Source organism: Mastomys coucha, unplaced genomic scaffold (assembly GCF_008632895.1).
Source record: "Mastomys coucha isolate ucsf_1 unplaced genomic scaffold, UCSF_Mcou_1 pScaffold22, whole genome shotgun sequence".
In the NCBI taxonomy this organism is placed as follows: domain Eukaryota; kingdom Metazoa; phylum Chordata; class Mammalia; order Rodentia; family Muridae; genus Mastomys; species Mastomys coucha.
Window position 1 is genome coordinate 101,642,300 of NW_022196905.1, and position 27,732 is coordinate 101,670,031.

The following is a 27,732-nucleotide window of genomic DNA, read 5'->3' on the forward strand; positions in this document are numbered from 1 at the left end:
AGAATGCACAGAATCAATTTCTGCCTCAATTGGGAAGGTGACCCTTATGGTACATTCCTAGGTTTTGGATTAATTTCCTCTGTTCTTGTTTCTCTCCAATTTATAATTGTGGTTTTGTTTTTTGGGCCTCCCATTTCTGGCCCACTTATTTTTATTGGCTGATAGGGTTCAGTTTATAGTAAGGAGTTATTTCTTTTTAGATTGTGGTCAAGGGCAGGTGAAGCATAGGGTTATGAGCCCTGCCACTTTTGCTTAACAATGCATGGGACCCTGTTGCCCTTCCTGAAGGCCTGGCTATGAGGATGGAAAGGAATGTTATTATTTATTTCTAACCACAACTCACACATTCATTCTGGGGTCAACACAGTAAAGAGCTTTGCTAGAGACCATGTGCCTTGTGCAATGTGCTAGCCCAGGTACACGTACCTTTCTTGCTGGAGGAGTCAGGTCAATATCCATTGACTCTATTCTGTAAACAGTGAAACATACTGATGAGACTGAAAAAATTACTCTAAAATCATCAGTTTATAGTCCTATATGTAATAACTCAAAGAGTGAATTTCTCAGCCATTTCATGGGATTGTTAGGGTGTGGTTTAGTTATAGGTCTGCTACTTCCTGTGTTCTCTACTGGCTGCTCACTAACTATAAAATAGGCAAAACTTCTCCAGAGCAGAGCTACAGCACTATCCTCAGTTTGTCTCTTAGTTCTACAACTCCTGCCTAGTCCTACTGACTAGGCACCTATGAACAGGAACATTCACTTACTGCTGTTAACATATTTCACTAACCCATATATTACAGCACTCATTAGTCAAAAAGCAGATAGGGAAACATCAGCTAGATTTATTTTCAATATGGCTCTCCCCTAGCCTGGTTACTTGATGGTAGTGAACTCAGAGGGAAGAAACACCCTTTCTGACTTGCTCCAATTTAAATTTTGTTTTCCTGGACAGGGATGTTACTTCAACAGTTTCCAGATTCTTTCCTTCCTCTTGGTCTTCAGTGTCTTCAATACAGATATCCACTCTACATAATATTCTCTTGGTGGTAACTCCCTATGGGACAGCTAGAGACAGTCTGCTTGTCTGGCTTGATGACTCTACACCCAACAAGAAAGCATGGATGTGCTATAGTGAACATTTCCCAATCATAAGATGGAATCCTGGAACCCACACCAACTTGCTGCAGACCCATAAACTAAACTCACAGAAAAAACCTGTTCAGAGAACACCTTGAGCCTACTAAAGGCACAGGCCCATGATGATTTCCTCCTTATTTCTGACTCATGAGAACTAAGGATAGAGACTGCCTTCCCAAATCAGATCTTAGGACTATGATGGTATGATGAAGGTATGATGAAGGTACACTTTCTAAGGAATAGCCAGAGCTTTCCAAGGCTGAGTTGTTCCAAAGGTACCCAGCGAAACAAGTTAGCACTCAGAGTAGCACTATGAGGCAGAAGAACCATACCATTATACACACAGATACCAGTCTTCACTTTTTGGTAGGGCAGGGCTTCTGGGTGGCTCACAGATACATGATCATATTCAACTAATTGTCAGGGCTGCAGACCATAACATGGAGTACTATGATTGTCCAGAGAGGATCTAAGTCCTTACTCTGAGACCCAAGCTTCACACTAATGGAAGCTAAGTACCCAGGGTAGCTGGACATGCAATTAACTACTCAGGCACTTAACAGGTGTGATTTCGTGATTTGGAAGAACCACAAAGGAGGAGAAATGTACACGTGTCCATAGATAGAAGTATGGGTTACTCAATTTTCACAAATTCTTACACCATCCCACCAGGCCCACATACCTGTCAGGAAGTGAAGAGTTGGGTGGTAGAAAGAGATATCCATTTGGCTTTGCTAAAGGAAAAAATGATTAAAAAATAGTCTTCCCATTAGTACCTACTTTTTGTGGCTTACTGTCAGCTGTCTTTGTATTCTTCTTTATGATATTATTTCACTTACTTGAAACTGAATTTTTGATTGTGTTGAAAGCTGGTTGTTGTGATGATCTCATACTAAACAGATGGAGTAAAGGTAGTAGATTAACTAATGAAATTGACTTCTCCCTCATTCATCCCAAAGTATATAAAGGCTTAGAAATAGTTAACTGCATGAATTTCTGCATGTTCTTTTGGCCTACTGCTTTATTCATTCCCAACTGGAAAGCAAACTAATACAAACACCATGGCCACCATGTACACAACTGACACTTCTGGTTGCAACTATAATAATAATGGACTATTGTCAAGTTATGTTTCAATTGTATGAAATTCAAATATGACAATGAGGGATATTAACCCATTCAGTTTTAACAGCTAACAGGAGAAATGGAGACAATGAGGGTTGTATTTTTTTCCCCAGCAAAGCAGGCCCTGGATCTCTATGACAGAGGCAACAGAGACAACCTTGCCTGAGGTTTTATGCCTAATAACCCTGTTCAGTGTCCGCTGCATGTTAAGATGTCTGTTCACAGTAGGATGCACCCTGATTGCCCCCGCCTGCTTGACCTAGTCTGGTCAATATGGAATGTTTATGTGAATTTAGAACAAAGTATGTCTGTTTCCATAGTCTTGCAAGACATGTATGAACAATGCAGATGAGATACTGCAGCCTACGTACTGGTCTGAACGTGAAGATAGTCTGTGCTTGCAACCACTCCAGTCAGAGGAAATAAGCTAATAATAAACATTAATCAACAACTGTGACTTGGGCCTCTGTTCTAAAGTCATTTCCTGGAGCCCTCAATAGTGTTCATTTCTCTTACCTAGCACCATTTATCATAACAGCACATGTCCCTGTCTAACATATAACTTCATTTACTGCCTGCTCTCAAACAGAAGCTTCTGAACACAAGCACTTAACATGTTTGGCTCACGTGAACTTTTGAGGTCAAGAATGGTGCCTTTCTCTCTTTTTTTTTCTTTTTTATTGGATATTTTATTTACATTTCAAATGTTATCCTCTTTCTCAGTCCCCCCACCCCTTGGAAACCTCCTATCCCATCCCCCTTCTCCCTGCTTCTATGAATGTTCCTCCACCCACGTACCCACTCCCTCCTCCTCGCCCCTGAATTCCCCTACACGGGGGTGGGGTGGGGGTGGGGGGGCCTTGAGCCTTCATACTACCAAGGGCCTCTCCTCCCACAGATGCCTGATAAGGCCATCCTCTGCTACATATACAGCAGGAGCCGTGGGTCCTATGGGATTGGAAGTTCCTTAAGAAAATTTCTTTATTTCTTCCTTGACCAAGTTATCATTGAGTAGTGCATTGTTCACCTTCCATGTGTATGTGGGCTTTACGTTGTGAAGGGTACCTTTCAGATGCTCATGGTGGTCTGAGAGTACTGGATTTCCCAGAACTAGAGTTACAGGCAGTTGTAAGCTACCTGAAGTAGATCTGGGAACCAAACTATGGCCCACTGAAACAGCAGCACATGTTCTTAACTGCTGAGCTATCTCTCCCAGTCCCTATTTTTTGAAAATAAGGATAGAGGAAAGAGGTATTTTCCTCAAGATGGAGAGAAAGAAGAACCTGGTCAGGAGCTATGACGAGTACTAACACCTGCCTTCCAGTCACATTCTCAGGCCCAACATGGCCACCTTCAGGTGCTTGGTTGGTTAGGCCATTTGGTGTTCACACGTGCAAGTAACCAGTGAGAAACATCAAAGTGACTATTCTACATATAAACGCTTCATAGGAAATTATACCATTATTTCAGAAAAACATAGCTACGACTGAATAAAACATGCACCAAGTCTTGTATTATTATGTTGACTAAACTATGGTGTGTTATAGATTCCATATCTCATGGACATTAAGTGCGAACAGAGAGTTTCATAACTGGAGCATTACTGAGGCAGTTACTAAAACAGACAAGAAATGAAAATTTTAATGTTTGTTATTTTCCAGATGCTTATTATATACTTCCAGAATGTTATATACTTTTGGTCAGTTGTAGCACTTTGGGATGTGCTCTATTATGATGAATGACTGTATGGTTCATCTTAATTGCTAACTTGATAGAATGTAGAATCACCTAAACCTTTGGCATGCAGTGAGCAAGTTTATAGATTGGTTACCTGAGTTAGGACAACTCATTCTGAATGTGGATGTGGTACCATCCAATGAGCTAAGAGGGTTTTGGACTGAAAGGAGAAAGCAAGCTTGTCACCAGGATTTACCTGTTTCCTGACTGCAGAAGCAATATGACCAGGTACTACTACCTCCATGCATTCCTACCATGGAGGACTGCCACTTCATCATGTGGGTAAAAATAAACTTATTTCCTTAAGTAGTGTATGCTTTTGTCATAGCCATGAGAAAAATAATTAATATAGAATATTGGTACCGAGAAGTAGAACTGTTGCTATGATAAAGTTGATCATGTGGCTCTTAGGCCTTTTACAGCAGTCTGCAGGGAGAATGTGGAAGAGTCTGGTATTTAGGGTTAGAAACTTCTTAGATTATCACAAGCAGAGATTAGTGGGCCAGTCTTAATGGGCCCCGATGGTGGGGAATTGAAAGAAAAAAAATACTGACAGAAATATAGATAGTGGAGGCTCAGCTCATGAGGGTTCAGAGGAGAAGGGCTAGAGGCCATTTGTGTTATGCTCTAGCAAAAAAAAAAAAAAATGGCTGTATTCTAGTCATGTTTTAAGAACGTCAGTGAGGCTGAATTAAAAAGAAATAGACTAATTTGTTTGTGGAGGAAATTCCAAGACAAAATAGTTCCCCAGGCTGTGCCATGGTTACTGCTCACTGCTCTTATCTTTTACCCAGGTCTTCAGGAAGAAAAGAGCAAGAGTGAAACAAATATATAAATAAATTGTCCCTTAGCAGGAAAAAGAAGTAGTTTAAAGTTATAGACAGACAAGGTGTGAGTGATGAGAAAGTAGCTGTAATTTTTAAAGAGATTAACATCATTAAAGAGAAAGCTTAAGCTTTGCACTAGGAAAATAGGACAAGAACTCTGAGGCAAGACTCCACCATCAAAGGCTCCATCTTGTGAAAGCCAACTGTATCCTAGGGAAGAGTTTCCTTAGGATCATCCTGTAAGATACATAGAAGCTGATGCAACTATGGTCCAAGGGGCCAGGCTCAAGCTGACAGCATAATTTAGCAGCCTTGTCCATGTGGTGTTGGTTGTAAGGAATGAAAGATGCATCAATAAGGAAACCATGAGGCTTAAATGTTAAGATTTCAGAAAGCCACTGAGACCAAGAAATGTGTGGTACAGCTAGATTCTATGCAAGAAGGCCATGAGGGGCTACTGTATAAAGATGAGAAGCTGAAGCACAATGGAGACCCCAGAATGTTGGAGATGCCAGGATCATGGTGCATGGTGGGTTACCAAAGTCCTTTGGAACTCAAACAATTCTAACAGGATGATTCTAACTCTGCATAGTGGACATGGACCAATACAATTTGGTGTTTTCCTTTCTGGGTATTGGTCTTATCTTCCTTTGCCTTGACCACATTATTTTCTTCTGGAAAACAAATGCTTAATTTGTGCACTGTATGTATAAGTACATAACTTGGTTTATTTTGTGGAGTCTCACAGTTAAGACATGAACTGAGTCTCATAAGAGACTCTACACTGATACTTTTGAATAGTGTTGGAACCATTAAAATTATGTGGACTTTTAAAATAGCATTTTGCATTATCAGATGGTCATGGTAGAAAGTTATAGCTTTAAAATGATATGTTTAGTTATGAAGTTGATGAAAGGTAGACTAGTGATGTCTAATATTATCAACTTTATAGAATCTATAATCTCATAGGAAATAATCCTCTGACATATCTCTGAGAGAATTTGTAGGTTAAATTAAATGAGGTAGAAAGACTCACCTTAAATTTGGGTAGCGCTATTCCATGCGCTGAGGTTTTAGATTTAATAAAAGAAAGTGAGTTGAGCACCAGCACTCATCTTTCTCTGCTTTTGAATATGATATGATCAGCTGCCTCAAGCTATTGTTGTCATGCCTCTTCTATCATGATATACTGCTGTACCCTTAAATTGGGAGACAAAAATAAAAAAACCCCTAATATAATGGACTCATTCGATGGAAATACCTTGAAGAACACATGCCATGTCAAGCTCATCCTCCAATAGCTGGCTGCCCTGTCATGTACAAAAGAGAATGCAGGCAGCTACGATCTGCATTATGGCCACTGTTATTACTGGCCCCTTACCAATGCCTAAGGAATCATTTGGAAACCTCCATAGGAACCCTTCATCTCTGATGACTGTTCCCATGAGGTACTCTTACCTTTGTAGTTGCTTGATTTGTAGTACTGACTTTCTGAGGGATTCCTCCAACTGAGAAATCTGAATATAAATGACTGCATTATTAGAGAACTATTCCAAAAGGCAGTTCAGACAACATACTTGGTTTGTTTACATTATAAACTGTGACATTGCAGTAAGCCTGGCTCATCAGGACCTTTGTATAGAGCTGAGTCCTCTTAGATCTCTAGAGAAACCAAGTTCTGTCTCTACAAGGCAGTAGATCTAAGCTAGCCAGTAACAGCCTAAAGCTTAGAAGCTCTGATGAGTACTCTTTAGAGATTCTGATGTCAAGTCTGAGATGAGCCCTACTACAGGACATAAAATATCTACACAGATTTCAGAATGCAGTCTACAACATGTCAGGGTTTAGATCTGGTCTTGCTGCAAGGAACTAGGAAACCTCCAGAAGTAGGTTTCAAGTCTCCAGTTTTAGAGTGGTGTATGTAAAGCCTCTCATTTGCCGAGAGGTTTAAGAAGGTAACACACACCAAATGTGTAAGAAGCCTCTAGGCTGGATTCTAGGTAGCTGTTAGGGTAATGTAGGAGTACTATGGATAGAGTGCTGCATAAAAGAGTAAGGTCAGTGAGTACACAGAACCTGGGGATCCTACCTGCCTGTTCTATCTATGTACCAAGTCAGTGGACTAAACTTGATGACAGGTTCACAGAATGCTATGGCTTTATAAATAGGCTCCTCACCTCAATTCCTAGATAATCTTTGGAGTTTTAAAAAGAACTTTTATGTAAAAAACAAGAAAGATGAGCAGAGAAGGCTCTCATTCTCCTGTAGCCCTAGTATAGGCCAGTCTACCTGAGGGAGCCCAAGTGGCCAGAGTACATGCTCCACGTACATTGCCCAGAGCAGAGGAGCTTCTTGGTAGGTCGGGCCAACAGACTGATGGTCACAAGAAGAAACCACCCCCTCAACTGGAAATGTAAAGGAAAACAAACCTCCCAGGTGCTAGTAAACCCTATTAAGTTCAAACTTAAAGTTGGTCATAGTGGTACATGCCTTTAATCTCAGTATTCAAGAGGCAAAGTAAATCCCTATGAGTTTGAGGCCAGCCTGGTCTACACAGTGAGACCTTGTTGAGAGGGGGAGGGCAGGGAACTGAACTATATTATGACACTGAAATTAGCCAGCAGTGGTGGTGCACTCCTTTAATTCCAGCACTTGGGAAGCAGAGGCAGGTAGATTTCTGAGTTTGAGGCCAGCCTGGTCTACAGACTGAGTTCCAGGACAGCCAGGGCTATACAGAGAAACCCTGTCACAAACAAACAAACAAACAAACAAATACCCCCAAAAACAAAAGAACCAGAAAACCCCCAAAAATAAAACAAAAAACCCCACTGAAATTATAAGATCAAACAATGAAAAACTGAGAGTTTGATTGTATTTACCTTTTGTTGATAGAAAGCTACTAACCTCCTCCTGTGTTTTTCTTGAAATTCTGAAATCTGAGAAGACAACACATTTCAGTTGTTGGCGTCATGGCACATCTCTTGTGGAAGTTAAAGGCTGTAAAGAACTTTAAGTGTAGGTTGCAGCATGTTCTATTTTATATGTACTCCCCTAGTAGACCTGCATCTCTTCCCATAGGGACAGTCACAGATTCCCTGGGTTTGCTGGTGGTTAATGTCTGACCAGAGTGAGAAATAGCCTAGATGTTCTGGGAAGGGCAGAATACCAGAAGGCTGTCAAATGCAAGGGCAGGTGGGCTTATCCAATATGAGTTCTAGACAATAAAGCTCTTTACCTTCCTAGTAGCCTCCAGTGGTATGCTTACTCTTGGGGACACATGGTTTCATTGTGATGGTAGTGATTACCTGAGGAAGGCCTCCTGCCCACTGAGTGACCTTAATACTTGGACTATGGCAGGGTTAAAGAGGTAGAAAGAGGTGAAACAAGGAAACCTGGCATGGTGGCTAGAGCTGGCAGATACCAAGGTAGTCTTGTATAGATTGCTCGAGCCAGCTATTTCTGAAGTCAGTACCATCCCTATCTTCACACTCATAGGGAACCTCATTACCTTACGTAATTTGATTTGGGCTTCTGAGAATGGCAATGTGAACAAGTGAGCAGTATTCTGAGGCTTACTCAAAGAGAGCCTGATAGATGGTTTCAACTTTGCTGAGATAGCAAACTGTTACTGCCTCATCTAATTCTTCCACCACTGAGTGCTAGTTCCACAGGTACAAGGTGCTTGTGGATAGATGATATATCCCTCTAGTAACACACAGACAGAAGGGTGGTCTTCACTCACCAAACAACTCTCCTTGGACCAGAGCTGCATCAGCCTCTGTACCTTCCCTATAGTTCACTCTCCTTGGCCCAGAGCTGCATCAGCCTCTGTACCTTCCCCTACAGTTCTGTTGTGGAAAGCAGTAACTCACCACAGAGTGTACACCTCATCTACTATGAGACTGCTTAAGAGATAGGACTATGTATGGCATGAGTCTTCAGGTTAGCAGAGACAATATCTTCCTTAGACCTGAGCTCTGGTTCTACATTTTTCATGTGGCTCAAGTCTTTGAGTCTTCAAAAAGAACTTCAGCCTTTTGAAACAATACAGGGACCACAGAATGACTGCTGCTCATATAGACAAGTATAGATCCTTTTGAGGCCATCCTTGCAAGAATCCTCACTGAAGAAACAGTTAATATCCTCCCTCAACTGTGCAAGAAGCTTTTGTCACTCAAAGTCCATCTCAAAGGGCCTTGTCATGAACCCTCTCCTTGCCTGCAGTGACAGCCCTGATCTTCCAGCTCCTAACATTCATGGGAGAGACTTGGTGATAAATCCTTCTTCCCTGACTTTGGAAACATGCAGGTGTCATGTTTGAACAGGAAAAGGCTATGTCTCGGGGATTTGCTTTCTTTTAATTTCTCTTTCATATGTGTGTAAAGTACGTTGTATTATCCATGTTCTAGCTCCACTTAGGGGCCAGGTGGAATTGGGAATTCGGGCAGTAGACTGAAGTTCTCAGTTGCTGTTGGCAACTAGAAGCCTACTAGTTGCCTGCCTCCTGCCTTCTTCCTTAGTACACTCTGCACTGTTTTCATGTACTAAGCCACTCCCTCAGAGCCCAGATTTCTGCAGCATGTGTCAACACCAATCAGGGTGTGGGCTTCCAATGGATTAGACACTGGAGCCTAGCAACTGTTGATGGAGAATGTTACCCTTACCAAGACATGGTGATTTTTATATAAGGGCTTTGGTATGAGCACCTTGCAGGCCCATGAATGACTGACCAGTCTCCATAGTTGCTGATCTGGCAGACACAGTTGTCCCAAGGATAGAGCCAAATGGAAAGTGGTACTGTAACCCAGATTTTTGTCATAGTAATGGGCTAAGGCAGACAGGCACTGTTCTGCCTCTTGTGAGAATGGGAACAAGCTGGACTCCAAGCATCTGTGTCACTGGGAGTTCTGCCTGCCTGGACTTTCCCTGTCTAGGAGTTTTTCTGGCTTATGCTCTAGGGGCTACATTCTAGAGACCAGAATTCTAGCAGTGGACTCACAAGGGAGACTTCATTAGTAAAAGAAAGTAAAAAAGGACTGTGAAAACTGGGAATGAAGCACACAACTGGACCCCAGCACCTGGAAGGACGAGGTAGCACAGTTATGAGTTTAAAACAAGTCTGGGTTGTATAGCAATTTCTATGTTAACTTACAATAAATGACACACACACACACAAACATACACATACAGAGGGATAGAGAGACATAGAAAAAGAGAACACAAAGGAATTATAAATCTTTATCGTGCATTGAGACAGCAGAAAAGGCCAATACCAAGGACGAGAAAGCCCTATGCTAGACCAGGCCTGTTCAGAGCCAAGAACAGCACAGCTAAGAAAGAGAGAACAGGAGAACGGGATGAGGGGCAGGGAAGGACAGCTTTCCATCATGTTGAGAATATTGCAGGTAATCCAGGGAATCAAGTCAAACGACATGGAACTTTGGGCTTCGCATAGAGGACACTGACACAGGATGCTAAGGACAGAAGTCAAGTGAAAGTGTCAACGACTGCAGGCAGTGGCATATAGCAATAGGAAGAAACAGAGGGCAAGTGTCACAAGAGTACAAGCACACATAAAGTCAGCACTGAAACCTTCATGTTCAAATATTTTACAAGTAAGATAGTAAAAAAAAAAAACAAAAGCTCAGAGAGGCAGAAGATACTTTCATACTTACCTCTGCAAGAGACTGGTCCCCAGAATACTCACATCACAGGGTCTCTGAACTAATGTGTTCTGGGCATCACCAACTCAAGCCTCAAGCTTCTAACTCACCTGAGAGGTCTCCTGGGAATACTTCTTACATAGACCATCTATGCCCAGAAAGAATGTCTGGATATTGGAGTTAGTCTGAAGAGGAAGCAAATAACTATGTAGAAACTTCTTTTAAGATCTGCAATTAAGTATACATCTATACATAGCACAAGCAAACAGCAATGCAGCCATGTGAAGACAATCACACCTCTAGGGAGCATGCAGGGCAATGGCACACATTGGCAGCTACTGAGCAACTCTGGACCACATGCCCCTCTATATCCAGTGAAAATATGCTTCAAAACAAAGGTAAAAAGATGACTTTTTCCCCAGACAAATAAAATCCAAAGTAATTCCTTGGGAAGGAAGTGATTATTGACAGACAGTTTCTGAGGCAGCAAAGAGCAAGAGAAGAGGGAGTGTGGGGAAATCAATCATTAGCCGTGTGTGTTGTGTTGTCAATTTAGCACAAAGTAAGAGCTACTATTCCATCTGAGAAGGTCAACGGACTGAAACCACCTGAAGTCTTTCCATTGCCAGAAAAATCTAACTTAGGTGGATCTTTTTAAAGAAATTTTATTTTTATTTTAATTATGTGTATAATGTTTGTGTGTAGGTATGTTCATGTGAGAAGATAAAAAGAGCCAAACATTAGCTTTCTGAAAAAGCATGTGGAATATTACTCAATACACATATGGCAAGGTTGTTCAATAACAAAGAACTCACAATAGCTACTTTTAAAATTAGGGCCGGGCGGCGGTGGCTCACGCCTTTAATCCCAGCACTTGGGAGGCAGAGGCAGGCAGATTTCTTAGTTCGAGGCCAGCCTGGTCTACAGAGTGAGTTCCAGGACAGCCAGGATTACACAGAGAAACCCAGTTTTGGAAAAACCAAAAAAAAAAAGAAAAAAAATTAAAGTAGGGAGAAAAAAAAGCAGTGGGTGTGGTGGCAAAGACTTTAATCCCAGGACTCAGTAGGCAAAGGCAGACAGATCTCTGTGACTTTGAAGCCATCTGGGTCTAAATATTGAGTTCCAGAACAGTCAGGACTGCATAGAAACATTGTCTTAAAAATCCAAAATAAATAAATAAATAAATAAATAAATAAATAAATAAATAAATAAAGCAAAGCAAAATAAAATCAAATACCATTATAGATATTATAAACTGGTTTTTTGGTAAGTACATAAAAATGTAGTTGATATTGAAAATGTAAAACTCTAAGAGAAGCTCCATGGTTAACTATAGAAAATTCATTGAGATGGTTGTTAATTGGCCATACTAGTAGACATGGAAGACAGTGATGCTGAGGGTGATTTGAACTGGGGCTGAGGGACTGCCTCAAGAGTCCCATAGAGTTTGTGACTGGGCAAATATTTGAATGACTATGTTAATCTATGTAGGGTGGTTATATTTGTGAATTCATTACAACAAATTTACACATAGACACACACACACACACACACACATACACACACACACACACACATACACACATATATATATACACACATACAGGCTGGTCTGGACCTTGCTATATAGACCAGACTGGCCTATAATTATAGTCTCTGCCTCCAAAGTGCTGAGATTACAGGCATTGGCTACTACTCTCTATTCTAAGACCTTTTATGAAGCTATTAACTATGATTTATTATTATATATTAACTATAAAAAAAACCCTTTCAACTTCAACTTGCATATGAACACGGATGCAAAAAAAATCCCAAGAGAAGCAATAGCAAATTGAATCTATCTGAAAAAGCTGTAGTATGTCATCACAACTTGACACTATTCCTGGAATCTTATGTGGGTTTTTAGTTTTAAAAGTAAATGAAGGGGTCAGAGAGTTGGGGAGTTCACAATTAGTTATAACTCCTACTCCAGAGAATCCAATTATCTCTGACCTCTGTACAGACACATAGTTTTTTTTTTTAAAAAAGCAAATGTATTCTCCACTATAAAAAATATGGTAAAACAGAGTATTACCAAGAATTAAAATAATCAATATAGTTATATTGATTATATACCATTCATGATTTAAAAAAATACCTTTAGCAAACTAGTATTTGCACACTTGGTGAAAGACTAAAATCCTCTCTTTCCAGCCAGTGCTGAGCGATGGGCATCTCTGGGGACAACTGGCACAAGCCCCGCAAGACCAGGGATAAGAGAAAGCTCTACCACAAGAAACAGAAGTATGAGCTGGGGTGGCCTGATGCCAGCACTAAGATTGGCCCTCGCTACATACACACAGTCTGAATTTAGAGGAGGCAATAAGAAGTACTGTGCCCTGAGACTGGATGTGGGGAACTTTTCCTGGGGCTCTGAGTGTTACACTCACAAAACAAGGATCATTGATGTTGTCTACAATGCATCCAATAATGAGCTGGTCCGCACCAAGGCCTTGGTGAAGAACTGCATTGTGCTCATTGACAGCAGTGGTACGAGTCCCACTGTGCACTGCCCCTGGGCCGCAAGAAGGGGGCCAAGCTGACTCCTGAGGAGGAAGAGATTTTAAACAACAAAATGAACAAGGAAGATTCAAAAGAAATATGATGAAAGGAAAAAGAATGCCAAAATCAGCAGTCTTTTAGAGGAGCTGTTCTAGTAGGGCAAGCTTCTCGCCTGCATTGCTTCAAGACCAGGCCAGTGCGGCAGAGCAGACGGCTATGTGCTAGAAGGCAAGGAGCTGGAGTTCGATCTGAGGAAGATCAAAGCCCAGAAAGGCAAATAAACCATCATTCATAACTCATGTTAAGAAAAAAAAGACTAAAACTCTGACCATGAAGTTAAAAGAGAAATAAGGGTGCTTGCTCTAGTCGCATTTCTAAACAGCACTATTCAGGAGTTCCTGCCAATGACTGCAGACATTACTTGTGGTAGTTTGAATAGGTCTGGGCTCCATAGATTCATGTGTCTGAATGCTTAGCCCATAGGGAGGGGCACTATTAGGAGGTATGGCCTTACTGGAGTAGGTGTGGCCTTGTTGGAGGAGGTATATCATTGTGGGGGTAGGCTTTGAGGTCCCCTATACTCAAGCTCCACCCAGTGTAGAATCCAGTCTCCTCCTGGCTATCTTCAGATCAAAATGTGGAACTGTCAGTTCTTTCTCCAATACCTTGTCATGCCTGCATGTTGCCATGCTTCCTGTCATGATAATAGACTAAACCTCTAAAACTGTAAGCCAGCCCAACCAAATGTTTGTCTTTGTAAGAGTTGCCTTGGTCATGATGTCTCTTCACAGCAATAAAACCCAAAGTAAGATACTACTGCATAAGCAAATACTCTAGAAGAATAGGACGTTTAGCAAAGTTAATGATGTAACATACTTTTATGTACTAGTAATGAATGTTTAGGAGATGATGTTTCAACACTGATGTACTAATGCAGCAGTACCTAAAGACAGGGCTACCACAGTTTGCAGACCTCCATGGAGTAACACTTGCAATTTACTGAGAGCTGTGAGAGCACTTGAACAAAACACACCCTAGAATTATGGGCTAAAAGAGTCAATACTGGGTAGATGCCAATTGTCCCTTAATTTTTATTTATTTTTACCTTTTGATAATAAGTACCAATAAAACTGCTAATGAAGGAGGGAAGGAAAGGACTTTTCATAATCAGATTATTTGAAGTAGGAAAACCTACCCTAAATTTTGGCCATATCTTCTAATGGCAGCCCACATTAAAAACACAGAAGAAGGAAACTGCTTTTTGCTTCCTGGAAAGTTCATCTATCCTGATGCTGAGGCATTTCTTCACCAGTATTAGAAGCAGTTTTTCAGGATTCCTACACAGACTAATGATCGCTCCTCAGGAATCCACCAGGACTACAGAACCAGATTTGGATTGCTGAGAAATCCAGCCTTGTAAACTGGACAACTACCAGATTCTAAACCTTTCCATTGTGAGACAGCCATTGTTGGAGGTTACTTTGGACCACAGCTTTCACAGCAAAGCATTCCTCCAGTAGAACACTCTGAATGCCACTGAATGCCCATGCCACTGCATAGATTCCCAGGCAACATCTGGTCCTTTCTTTCAGGTCTTGATATGATCTGGAACCTATTAACTAGGAACATAAGGAACATTTTCGGGCCCTCATCATGATCCAATATACAATGGGACCTAGGTAAGACACTGAAGAAATGTTCAGTGGCACAGATACAGAAGAACACAAGCCTCAGGGGCTCATCTTCTTCAGAAGATCTTTGCTAAACCCTCATTGATGTTTGAGATACTTTTGCCTCTTTATTTCCAGCCATGGTTCTGTCTGTTCTGGAGTTCTGCAAGGTCTTCACAAGCACAAGGAATTTGCCTTAACCTGGTCTTTATCGTTACAGACATGACCATATTACCTGGAGTCTAAAAGCCAGAGATTTTTCCAATATCATTAAGCATCTACCTCCTTAGAGTTAGTCGTTCCTTTCTACCTCTGCTTGTTACACTTCACCTTGAATTCATTATTCCTTGTGGTCCTGCAGGGAGGCAAATTTCAAGCAACACATTCTTCTGCTTTGATATGAGGTCACCAGGTTTCTTCCTAAAGGCCCCGTTATCCCCCACCTCCTGCATCCTGCAAGCATCTAATACTTCACTGGTATTAATTGTATTTCATGTGTGAACTAGTAATAGCCCATTTTAATGACAAACAAATTAATACATGAATATATATCTGCTTGAAGAGTGTGCAGGGGCACCTCTTGAATAGTCTAGGATATTGCTGGTCTGAGAAAATCTGCTTATATAACAGACTTGAAGAAACCAACTAAACTAGAGACCATCAGAGGGTACTTCCCTGAAATTTACTTCCTAGACTTATGCATAGGTACAAATGATACACTTTGAGTGCATTACAGAGGCCTTCCTACTGCAGTTCTTGCATTTGTTGAACATAGGTATACATGCTCAATCAGGGGTAGAATTGCTTGGTCCCTGGTGTATGCTTACAAAGGAATTTTGGTGGTTGAGTGAAAGACAGTCTGAAGTGAGAACAATAGAGGTGACAGTTACAGAGAGCTAACCTGAATGCTGTGGGTGAGAGACTACAGCCACCTGAAATAATATTCCAGGCAAAAGTAACAGAAAGATCAGGCAAGAGATGGAGTTATCCTGCTACGGAAGCAGCACCAGGTCAGAGTTGCTGACTTGGAGTCTAGGAGGTCCCAGAGGTATAACCACAAGAGCCCTTTAACTTTTTCCTAAACAGTGAGACTTATAAAGGTGAGATATCTCCTAGACACAAGTAGATCCACTGGCTACAGAATGGAAAGCAGGAAGGATTAGCGCCTGTGGTGGCATACAGCCCTGGGTGAAATCATGGGTTCACAACAGAATGCAGAGGGAGGAGCCCACATTTGTGGCTTAGGATGTGATGTGGAAGGAAGAGCAGAAGGAATTCCTCAACGGTTTTAGCAGCTTCACTGGTTCATTTGCTTGTTTTCTCCTACATAGAACAAAGAAGATACACTTTTTACAAATACCCACAGAACAGTCATTACCATGTATTAAAACATAATGAAAGGGGCTGAAGAGATGGCTTGGTGGTTAAGAGCACTGGGTGATTTTCCAGAGAACCCAGGTTCAATTCCTGGTAACTTCATGTGGCTTACAACCCTCTATAATTCCAGTTCTAAGAGATCTGATACCCTCTATGGCACAAGGCACATATGTGGTATACAGACATATATGTAAGTCCAATAACCATACACATAAAATAAAAAATCAATAAAAAATAAACAACAATGAAAATCCCGATTAACTTAAAAAAAATACTCCAACACCAAAGACTCTGGTCACAGTGCTATAACATAAAATTTAAGCATAAAGGTGATGGTGGAGTTAAAGTCTAATCACTTAGAAATTAAAAATATTTCTATCTTACTTCTTTTACCTCTTCTCCCTGTTACTTCCTTTATTTCACTGTAGCCCAAGCTGATTTTGAACCCACAGCAATCTTCCTACCTTAGCCTGAGTGTTGATAGCATGCCCAACTCTAAAACTATTATTTGAAACAATTTTTGAGTTAAAACAGAAATAAAGAAAGGCCAGAAAAGGTGGGATTAACTGCTTTTTAAGTCCCTTTCTCAGTTTGTCTGTCTGTCTGTCTGTCTGTCTGTCTCTGTCTCTCTCTAGATTAAATGCTCTGGAGGCAGAAGCAGGCAGATATCTGTGAGCTCAAGGCCAGCTTGTTCTACCCAGAGAGATTCTGTCTCAAACACACAAATGTAACAAGGGCACATCACATTCAAGAATCATGAATATGCTGGGCAGTGGTGGCGCACACCTTTAATCCCAGCACTTGGGAGGCAGAGGCAGGCGGATTTCTGAGTTTGAGTTCGAGGCCAGCCTGGTCTACAGAGTGAGTTCCAGGACAGCCAGGGCTACACAGAGAAAACCCTGTCTCAAAACAAACAAACAAACAAACAAACAAAAAACAAAACAAAACAAACAAACAAACAAAAAACAAAAAACAAAAACAAAAAAGAAGAATCATGAATATTTGGTATGAGTGACATCCAAGCAGATCCACTTTAATTCTATTTATAAAATATCTCAGGTTAACTTATTCTTTGGCATAAACTTTCTGATGATCCCAGGAAAGCAGTCCTCACGACATTAAAGAGAATGTGTAAAGAAGGACCAAAATGCTTAAATATATTTACTAATGTCCTAGTCAGGATTACTACTGCTGTGATGAAATACCAGGACCAAAAAGCAATTTAGGGAGGAAAGGGGTTATTTTGTTTACACTTCCAGGTAACAGTCCATCACTGAGGGAAGTTAGGGAAGAACTCAAATAGGCAGGAATCTGGAGGCAAGAACTGATGTAGAGGCCAAGGAGAGATGGTGCTCACTGAAATGCTTATCATGCCTTGTTCAGCCTGCTTTCTTATAGAGTCCAGGGCCACTACCTAAAAGCTGTGTCCTCCCCATCAATTGCTAATTATGAAAACACACAACACAGGTCTTTCCACAGCCTGATCTTATGAAGGCATTTCCTCAATTTAGGTTCCCTCCTCTCTGAAGACTCTAACTTGTGTTAAGTTGATATAAAACTAGCCAGCACAACTAAGAAACAAGATACAAATAGCCTAGATATTCAACCCAGAAAGCTGGAGAAGGGTCAGAGTTTCTCTTTCCAGTCTGACCCTGGCCTTATGGCAGGGAAGGGGTGCTGCATAAGTATGTAAATAGTAGGATATGACATTTAGTAAACAGTATATAAGCAGTGGAATACAAAACTGATGTGTTTAGAAAAAAAGAAGGTATTCTCTATTAAAGTTTTAAATAGTTAAATATTTCCCCTTACTTTTCTACCTTTAGGAACTTATGCCTATAAAAACTCTTGTAATTGTAGACAGAAATTGGTAAATATAATGAGTGTAAGGCAAACAAACAAACAAACAAACAAACAAAAAACCCTCCACAAGCTCTTGAAAAGGAAACAGTAAGAGTCCTCAAGCTCTATCCACTATTTGGCTGTGGATCTCTACATCCACCTGAGTCAGCTGTTAGGTGGAGATTCTCAGAGGACAGTCATGCTAGACTCCTGTCTGCAAGTATAACAGAGTATTTATCATTAATAGTGTCAGGGATTGGTGCTTGTCCATGGGATGGGTTTCAGTTGGGGAAGGATTGTGGGCCCTGAAGGAGATAAGAACTCCACAAAGAAGACAGTCAACTAACCTGGACCGTTGGGGCTCTCAGAGACTGATCTACCAACTAAAGAGCATACACAGGGTGGACCTAGGCTTCTTCCCCCAACACACATGTGTAGTAGATGTTTGGCTTGGTCTTCATGTGGGTTCTGAACAACTGGAGTGAGAGGCTATCTCAAAAGCTGTTGCCTGTCTGTGGGATATGCTCTTCTAGCTGGGCTGCCTTGTCTGGCCTCAGTGGGAAAGGATGTGCCTAGCCCTGTAGAGACTTGATGTGTCAGGGTGCGGGGGATACCCAGGTGGAGGGTCTCCACCCCCTCAGAGGAGAAGATGAAGGGATGAGGGAAAAGATTTTGGGAGGAGGTTACTGGGAAGAGGGGCAGTGAGCAGTGTGTAAAATGTATAAAAACACAAAACAAAAACCAGTGAGATATTATGCAGTCATGTGAAAATATATACCACAAACAAGATATTATTTGGAAAAAATTCCATAAAAAGAAAATAAAAGACATAAGAAATATAAACTAGGTGCCAACTCCTACATGTTGTCATCTTTGGAACAGGATCTGGGAATTGTCACATTATCCATTATGACTTTCTATATTGTCTGAGTTGTTGGGTAACTCTGTTGTTTTTTTTTTTTTTAATAAAAATTGTGATGTTTAAAAACAGCAGTTCAAATATACATCTTGAAAACAAGCATAGAAGAGACAAAGCACTTGATAAGAAGTTTATACCAAGGAATAAATTAATGTGGCATATTTTGTAGATAGAATTAAAGGCACTGATTTAAACCCATGGAGTAAATAACTGACTTTAACTTATATTATGAACAAACCTCTTATTTACTATGCTTTCAAACCAAATTTGCCTGACTAGGAAGTCAGTGTTGTACTAAGAAAATCTAACCTATTTTCATTTCTAAGAGCATAGCACAATCCAATAAACTGTGCATAAGGCCAACCTATGGCTAAGAAGGAAAATACAGTGAGGGTTTAAAAGCAAATCCTGATTGGTACAGAGGCTCATGCTTGTAATGCCAACACTACACGCCAGCACTCAGCAGGCTAAGGCAGAAGAATATTGTATTTATGGACATCCTGGATAACACAATAGTAAATGCATTTTGCTTAGCAAAACTAAAGAAAAAAAAATTACAAACAGTAATCAACCAAAACCAATCAACAATAAAACCAAATCACAGAACAGCAAAACCAAATCCTATTATGGTTTATTACTCACAAGTGTTAATCTAGCAAAAATGAATGAAAAATTTAGATACTAGCTACTAAGAATTTAAACTCAAATTAAAAGAAAATAATATTATAACAAATATTCAAATTCTAGAGATTTCAGCTTACGTGTTTTGAGAGTAAAACTGTTTGACAAGGAACTTCACAGATCATGCATTCATTCTTTTTACCTATCAGAGAGAAGCAATGTGTTACAATGCAGGATTACACAGTGTCTAAATGTTTTCATGTTCTTAAATGATGAAGCTGTGGATTCATAAAACAATTTATACAATAATTTATTTTCCTGCTTTGTAAATGTGCCCCCAAAGAGTGATACACAAGTATCAACAATACTTAGATTTTACAGTGGAATCTTTTCTTTCCCTCCCCATATCCAGGACATTCAGGTATGAGTATGTGTGTGTGTTTTCTTCATGCAGGGCCTCACATACACTGTGTTCTACTATAAAATGTTAGCACCAGCCCTTAAAAAATTTCTTTTTGCGGCTGGGCATGGTGGTATATACCTTTAATCTCAGCATTTGAGAGGCATGGGCAGAAGGAGCTCTTTGAGATCCTATGCAGTGAGCTCCAAATCCAAGACTATATAGATACTTTGTCTCAAAAAAACAAACAACAACAAAAACTTTCTGAGACAGGGGCTTGTTTAGTTACCTCTTGTTTCTGCCTCTCAACTAGTACAAAGCACACACCATCATCTGGTTTTGGGACATATTAATTTAAAACTTTTAACAATTTAAAATGAAAATAATTCTTTCAAGCCTCTACAATACCACTCAAGGTTACCTTATATCACCTCTGAGTTCCTGTTACCTAGAGCCAGTCTCGAAAGGTTTAAAAACCTATCTACCAGCTAGCATAGTTTTGCTGCTGATCTAGAAGGAATCTGTCCATATTTCACTATCTTTTCCCCCATGAAACTGACCACCATCTTGGCTTGAATCTCTGAACTCATTGGCTGGCTCTCAGCACCAGCCTTGTTATCCCATCACTCTTGTGGACCACATCTTGGGCTCCTTATCAGCATTTCTGTTGCTACTAAGCCCTGGACCTCCTTAGTACTCTATGTAAAAGTGCACAATTGTCACAGGATTTCTTACAATTAAATTTCCTATCTCATACACACAAATACACACACAAACACAAACACACAGCAGGGGGTTTTGAGAGTGAGCAAATGCAATAATGTCAAGGTTAGAGGGCAACTTTCAAGTCAGCTCCTACAGTAGGTTCTGGGGATTGAACTCAGATCATAAGGCTCAGCAGCAAGGATTGTTAACTGCTGACTTATCATTGACAGCCTCTCCTTTCTTCTTATAAAGGCATTCAAATACCATTCAAATGCCCTCCCCTCTGCATATTCTTATACTACCTTTCTTACTCCATGTTGTTTTATTGTACTATCTTAAATAGAAGTTACACAGTAAAAGATTACAGAACAGATTCATTAAAACACAAGTATTAACTGGATGTTGTGGGGTGTGGGGTGGCATATCCCTTTAATCCCAGCACTCTCAAGGCAGAGGCAGGCTGATATCTAAAGAGTTTGAGGGCAGCCTTTTCTACAGAACAAATTCCAGAACAGCTAGGGATACTACAGAGATACCTCGTCTCAAAAACAGCAACAACAACAATAACAAAACAAAACTAACAAAACAAAATAAAACCCCCCAAACAACAATACAAAACAAAAAACAAACTACATGCATTGTGCTAGGGAAGACTAAGAGGGGGCAGAGAGGAAATCCCTTGTAGTTCACTGCTAAATGGCTCATATTTAATATATCCCTGCTTACACATCAACTAAAAATAAATACTACACTGAAAGAGAGGATCTGAATAAACAATCAGCAAAAAGAAAAGAGCCAAGATAAATGTCTTTCAGTAGGGAATGAAATAACTTATGGCATAGTAACTGAAGGATATTTACAACCTTAGGAATAAAAGATTATTTGTGTGTATTTGTTTGTGTTTTTGTTGTTGTTTTGTTTCTTGAGACATAGTTTCTTGCTGTCCTGCAACTCAATCTATAAACCAGTCTGGCCTTGAACTCAGAGATCTACTTGTGTATGGGTTCCAAGAGCTGGGATTAACAATGAAGGCAGTTTTATTGCCCTAGTAAGCAATAAAAACAGTTTACTAAATAGTATACATACTATATCATTTTTTGTTTTTAAAATCTGTACTACTATATGCCAGCAAACTAGCTCAACTTTGGTAAAGACACTTGCTACTAAATATGATGACATGAGTTCAATCTATGTAACCCATATGGTGGATGGAGAGAAACAGCTCCTACAGACAGGCCTTTGACATCCCCCACAGTGTTTATGTGTGTGTGAAATTGCCATCAAGGGCTAGAGAGATGACTCAGCAGTTAAGAACTAGTTGTTCTTTTAGAGGACTTGAGTTCAATTCCTAGGATCCATAACCTTCTGTATCTCCAGTCCTAGGAGAGTCAATGACCTTGCAGATACCTGGCACAAACATGGTGTACAAACATACATGCAAGCAAAACACCCATACATATAAAAATAAGTAAAAACTTAAGAAATTTGTGTTAACTGAAAAAGTTAACAAGACTGTATGAACATGGGATCATGAGACTGAGCTAAGTTAAGATTCTGTCTAGAACTCCCTATCCTTTTCCTCCAACTTCTTCTGTGTGTCTCTGGGGTTGATACACTTTCAACATGTAGTACCTGTGGTTTTAGAAGAATAACTTCAGGGTACTGGAACCTATGTTGGCCTCATGATTCAAGGACCAGAAACACCTGGATGTGTACTACCCTAGGCCTTAAACTAATCACACACAGCAGTGTTGGGGCTTTGTAATTTACATCATGAAGGTATGTATCTTTACTGTTCTAACTTTAGGTTATTTTAAGTCATTGGTGACTTCTACTACTGACTCAGTAGATATTTTCAAACACTGATTCTTTGACCTTAGGGGAAAATCTTAGGTCATCAAGACCTTTACTTACTTCTTTATCCAACATCTTTCTTCTGTCTACTTGCCACCTAAAAAGGTGGTAGTATTTTCTAACTGCCTAGACATTTAGCATTTACTTACATGCTACTGACTCACCATTAACATTCCTGACTCCTTTGAATTCCAGATCCCCACTCAGGACTACCTCCTGTTTCCTCCCTAGACAGCTCCCACAAGACAGGGTCTAAGGTATCAATTTTCAACCTGTGGGTAGTGACCGCTCTGGGGATTACCTACGACCGTATGAAAACACAGATATTTACATTATGATTCATAACAGGTCTCTAACCCTGAAGTAGTAACAAAAATAATTTTATGGTTGGGTATCACAACATGACTAACTGTATAAATGGGCTGCAGCATTAGGAAGATTGAGAACTACTGGTCTAAAATGAGCTTACCAGCTTATCCTGGCTGTTCTCTGTCCAGCATCCACCAGCAAAAGAGTTCAGCTCCTTGCTTCCTTGAATTAAACCTATCTCACTTACCTTGTCTTTCCAAACCCATCATTTCTCCTGATCCTAGGGCTACATCTTGTTCCCATTGCTTCTCACAAGCCTCACTTACACAGCTTCTGAATTTCTCTCACTTCAGATTACTTTTTATACTAGACTTCCTCTTATATACCAGAAACCCAGAAATTCTACTCCTGGTTGCACATGTGTACCTATGCTCAACAAAAACATAGCCAGAATTTTCAAAGTAGCAGCATTTGTCACTTACAAATTTGGAAACCACTTATGTTAGTTCAACTAATGAATGAATAAGTTGGAGTGTGATCACACAGTAGAGTTCCATATAAATGTGGCACCTACGTGTACATGCTCATACTAAATACTGTGTGTAAATTCCTAGAGAATAAGATAAGGCTGGACAACAAAATGAAACCGAAGTCCATAAGAAGTTTCTGAGGGCTGGTGGTGTTCCTGTCTGTCCCTTTATTTACCAAATTAAATAGGTCGGTCACTTCCCACTGCTTCTGTATGCATGACCGCCGCCCCCCCGCAACTCCCCCCCCCTCAAGGTTTTACTTCAACAACAAAAAATATTCACATCTGATCAACTGACTGCTGCAAACTAGCTTCCCATCAGATGTCAAGTATGCAGCAGGCTTTCTGGAGTTCCTGCTTCGTCTCCCTGCAGGAGTTCGGTGGTTATGGAGTGCACAGACCCATCGAGGTTCCTCGCCTTTGTCCCGCCCACGGGACACCCACGGGAGTGCACCCACATTGCACGCCTCGGCTTGCGAGCCCAGGTGGCCCGTTTTGCCAGCCGGGCCTGCACGGACCTTTGAGGAGGCAGGAGTCGCAGTATACGTGTCCGCAGCTAGTCAGACTGAAGGACGATTTCCTGTCTGGCGGCTGGAAACAGCGATTACAGAACACCCAGCTGGCCATGACCAAGGATCCACGTGAGACTCGCGCGAGGCCAGCGAGGACACTGAGGTACGAACGCACTTCTCGGTGCTCAGCGCTGCTTAGAAAGGCAGCTCTGCGCCTGCGCTCATTCCAGCGCATGCGTACAAGGCCACGGCTTCCCGCCCAAACCGACACAGAACCAATCGGGGGAAGAAGCCAGGGCCAAAAGTACTGAGGCAAAGAATGGCTGCCTTCTTGGTGGCGGAGGAAAGCTTGGCGATGTGGGAAGGGACGGTGGTTTCTTTCTTTTTTTTTTTTTCCCCCATCACGAGGAAGTTTGTTGCTAAAGAAGCTGGGCGAAACTAGGCTGGGGTAGTGGATATTGAGGGAGTCTGTGTGGATCAGGTCTCAGGGTAGAGACAGGCCCAGGAACATTTGTACACACCATAATGGAGAGGAGAGAAAACCGGGGAACCATTGAAACCAAGAAGAACCATAGGTTCCTAGCAGGGTTGGAGGAAAGGACTACCAGGAAGATGGGGCTGGGCTGGGGTTATGAACCAGGCTAGGGGGACTAGAAGTACCCAGTGAACAATGAATGGTTGGAAGGGATTGCATTTGGACATGGGACAGAAGTGTATCAGGGCAGAACAGAGATCCCTGGTTGCTACTATGTTCACAAGAAAAGGTTTAATTTAGGGAAGATCATTCCCCCTTTAAAACAATAGATAGTGGAAGTTTTTGGTGATATTAAAATTATTTCAAAATTAAATTAATAGTTGTGTTTCTTACATAATTCTGGATATCTTTCTTCCCCTTCACACTTCATAAGTGTGCATGGATTGGTAGAGGCTGTGTGAGAAAATTCCTGGGCTACTTACTTGTATGGAGAGAAGTTTTCTGTCTTTCAAGGAATTAGGAAAAAGTAAAGATTTTAGGCAATTGTTTCTTAGTGAAATAATTTGGGTAAAGGATCTACTTGATCTGTGTAGTACTGCAGCTGTGACTTTCATCAGGCCCTTAAGTTACTGGTCCGAATTATGCTGTGAGTATAACATAGAACCCATGTTTACAAACTTAGTATGACTAATAAGATATATCTTATCTACTTTTTATTGAGTATACATTAAAATTAAGGTAGTTTTGTTTCTTTGTGTTGTACTGTCATGTTTATGAGAAAGGATCTCTGAAGTGGTTTGAGTAAGAATGGCCCCCATAGGCTCATATATTTGAATGCTTAGTCACTAAGGCTTTGAATGCTTAGTCAACAGGGAGTGGCACTATTTGAAAGATTTATAAGGATTAGGAGGTGTGGCCTTGTTGGAGGAAGAGAGACACTAGGGCTTTGAAGTTTCAAAAGCTCATGTCAGAGCCAGTCTCTCCCCTCCCTTCCTGTACTCTACCTGTGGATCAAGATATAACTCTCAGCTACTGCTCCATCGCCTCCCTGCATGCCATCATGCTCCCCAACAAGATGGTAATAGATTAAACCTGTGCAACTGTACACAAACTCCCAATTAAAATGTGTTCTTTTATAAGGGTTGTCTTGGTCATGGTGTCTCTTCATATCAATAGAACAGTGACTAAGATAGTCTACTGTCAGTCTGGTCTCTACTTGGGGATTCTAGGGATCCTCCTGCTTCAGCCTCCTTAGAAGTAGCAGTAGGAGGGCCATGCCACATGCTCTACCTGATAGTATTTTGGTATGTTACATGAAATATATGTCATAAGGTTACCTGTTCCCCACTCCCTTTTTGGAGAAAAAGCTTCTTTGTGTAGTCCTGGAAGTTCTGAAACTTACTCTGTAGACTCAGCTTGCCTCAAACTCAAACTCAAACTCAAACTCTGTATCTGCCTCCAAAGTGATGGAATTAAAGGAATTGCCAGAACCACCACCACCATCAGCACCACTATCTGGCTCTATAAGAGTTAAAATTGTACCCCTTTATAAAATCCTTTTTTTTTTTTTTTTTTAATATTAAAGGCAAGTTTATTGAGAAGCTGTTCACTGGCCCCAAGGACTGAGGCCAGGGAAGATGTCATGGGGATAAGTGGGCGAGGGGAAGAGAAAAAAAAAGAAAGGGCCCACTTGCAGAGAGAGAGAGAGAAAGAGAGAGAGAGAAGGGGAGAGACAGAGAGAATGTAAAATCCTTTTTTAATGTGTGATGTGACCAAATAACTTAAAATTGCATCTGTAGCTGATTGGTTGTTGCTGATTATATAAAATTTAAACTAAAATTGATGTGTTAGAACGGCGGGTCACGTCAGGACATACCATACTAGGCCCAAACAGTTCCACGTGTAAGAAGTTTAATTGAGAGGGAGAGAGGGGGTAGTGGCACGGAAAGAGAGGAGGAGGAGGAGAGAGAGAGATGGAGGAATGTTCCCCGTATATATATATGGGCTGTGATGTATGGCCACAGGTAAAGGTGGGAGGTGAGCCCAATGGATTCTGGGAATATGGTGGCTGTTGCCCTGGCAACAGGTCTGTGGACCCGCCCATGCACCGCCACAGGCTTTGGATGTCCTGATGCTAACATACCTCCCTTTTTGATATTATAAAGAGAAGGAAAGAAAAAGGGAAGGGGAAGCCGATGATGAAAAGGCAATGAGGGCTTCGTGTCTCTTAGGCTACTTCCTGCTGTCTAGGGGCATTGTCAATGGAGGTAGCTGGCTTTCACCATCGGGATCCACTTAGTAAACATTTGCATCAGGTTCCTCTGTGGACAGTGGCTCATCTGTGGGCAGCGGCTGGTAATCCTGTAACAGGAGCTGATTGATAGTTTGGTTAGAAATTGTTTGTATTTGTCCTTGAAGAAGTATAGAAACAAGATTAATGATGCAGGGAGCAAATAATAACACCAGGAAGATGACTAGGAAAGGAGTTACAAACAGGAGTGTATCCACTTCCATATGGGGTTTTTGAAAATCTCAGAACTGGAGGTCTCACGGTTTCTGAAATTTTTTATGTCTGACTGTAGCTCCTGGATTTTATTTCTTACTATCTTGGATTGGTTGACGTAGAAGCAGCATTCTTCTTGGAGGTACAGGCAAAGACCACCTTCTTTAACTATCAGGATATCTAGTCCCCATCTGTTCTGTTCTGAAGCACCACGGCTGCCAAAGAATCAATCTGTTTTTGGATAGTAAGCACAGTTTCAGACATTTTTTGAAAATCGCTTTGAAACTGAGAAGTGAATGTATTATATTGGATCACGGAAGTTGTTATCCCTGCAACTCCAGTACCAACACCTATTCCTGTAGCAACCAAGAGTGGCACAACTTGGACTGCCCTTTTATGTTGGGCAGCTATCATATCTACAACTGGGATTGGCAGGGGCTCATTTCCCTGGATTACTCCCAGTTCAGGGAAAAGAAGTACTAATGTTCAAACTCCTGACCAGCTAGCAGGTAGGCGATGATATGCCTGAGTGCCACAAAGAATTGACACGTTTTGGATTATAGGGCATTGTGGCAGAGATGATATATCAAGGGTTATGGTTCTATTGCAGTCTAGGGAGCTCAGCATTCTCACTGAATGAGTCCCAAAGGCTTTAAAACAGGTTGCCACGCCAAAGAGAGGGACAGAGGTAAGGTATGGAGTCATGGCAACACTGGAGCCAGGGCAGCTGACAAAGGGTAAGGTAACGTTACTTGGCAGTATCACCAAGACGCTGTAAGTGACAATTGTGAGTTAGTTCCAGGGGGTACACATAACCAGCAATCCTTAAAGTGTCCAGGTCTGGTGACATTAAGGAGTTGGTATTCCAAGGTCAAGGTCTGAACTAAAAGGTGAAATGACAAGTTAGTGCCATTCATGAGGGGTGATGTCAAAGAGATAAGGACTTCAGAGGAGTGTTTGATTATCTCCCCTGCTTTTCTGAT

The 27,732-nt window shown here is 41.1% G+C and overlaps 1 protein-coding gene and 1 pseudogene across 1 annotated transcript in view; one reads left to right on the top strand and one right to left on the bottom strand.

Moving 5' to 3' along the window:
• The window catches only part of Rnf212 (ring finger protein 212), a 40,854-nt gene extending 16,866 nt beyond the window's left edge, over window positions 1-23,988 (bottom strand). The window contains exons 1-8 of the mRNA XM_031342238.1: window positions 23,778-23,988; window positions 19,603-19,664; window positions 10,603-10,677; window positions 7,709-7,765; window positions 6,288-6,346; window positions 1,980-2,032; window positions 1,823-1,874; window positions 427-469 (exon numbers count right to left, since the gene is read on the bottom strand). Of these exons, the coding sequence (XP_031198098.1) occupies window positions 427-469; window positions 1,823-1,874; window positions 1,980-2,032; window positions 6,288-6,346; window positions 7,709-7,765; window positions 10,603-10,677; window positions 19,603-19,664; window positions 23,778-23,886 (510 nt within the window). The 5' untranslated portion in view covers window positions 23,887-23,988. The remainder of the gene's footprint in view (window positions 1-426; window positions 470-1,822; window positions 1,875-1,979; window positions 2,033-6,287; window positions 6,347-7,708; window positions 7,766-10,602; window positions 10,678-19,602; window positions 19,665-23,777) is intronic.
• Window positions 12,699-13,314, top strand: LOC116070797 (annotated as a pseudogene).
• Window positions 23,989-27,732: the final 3,744 nt, after the last annotated feature.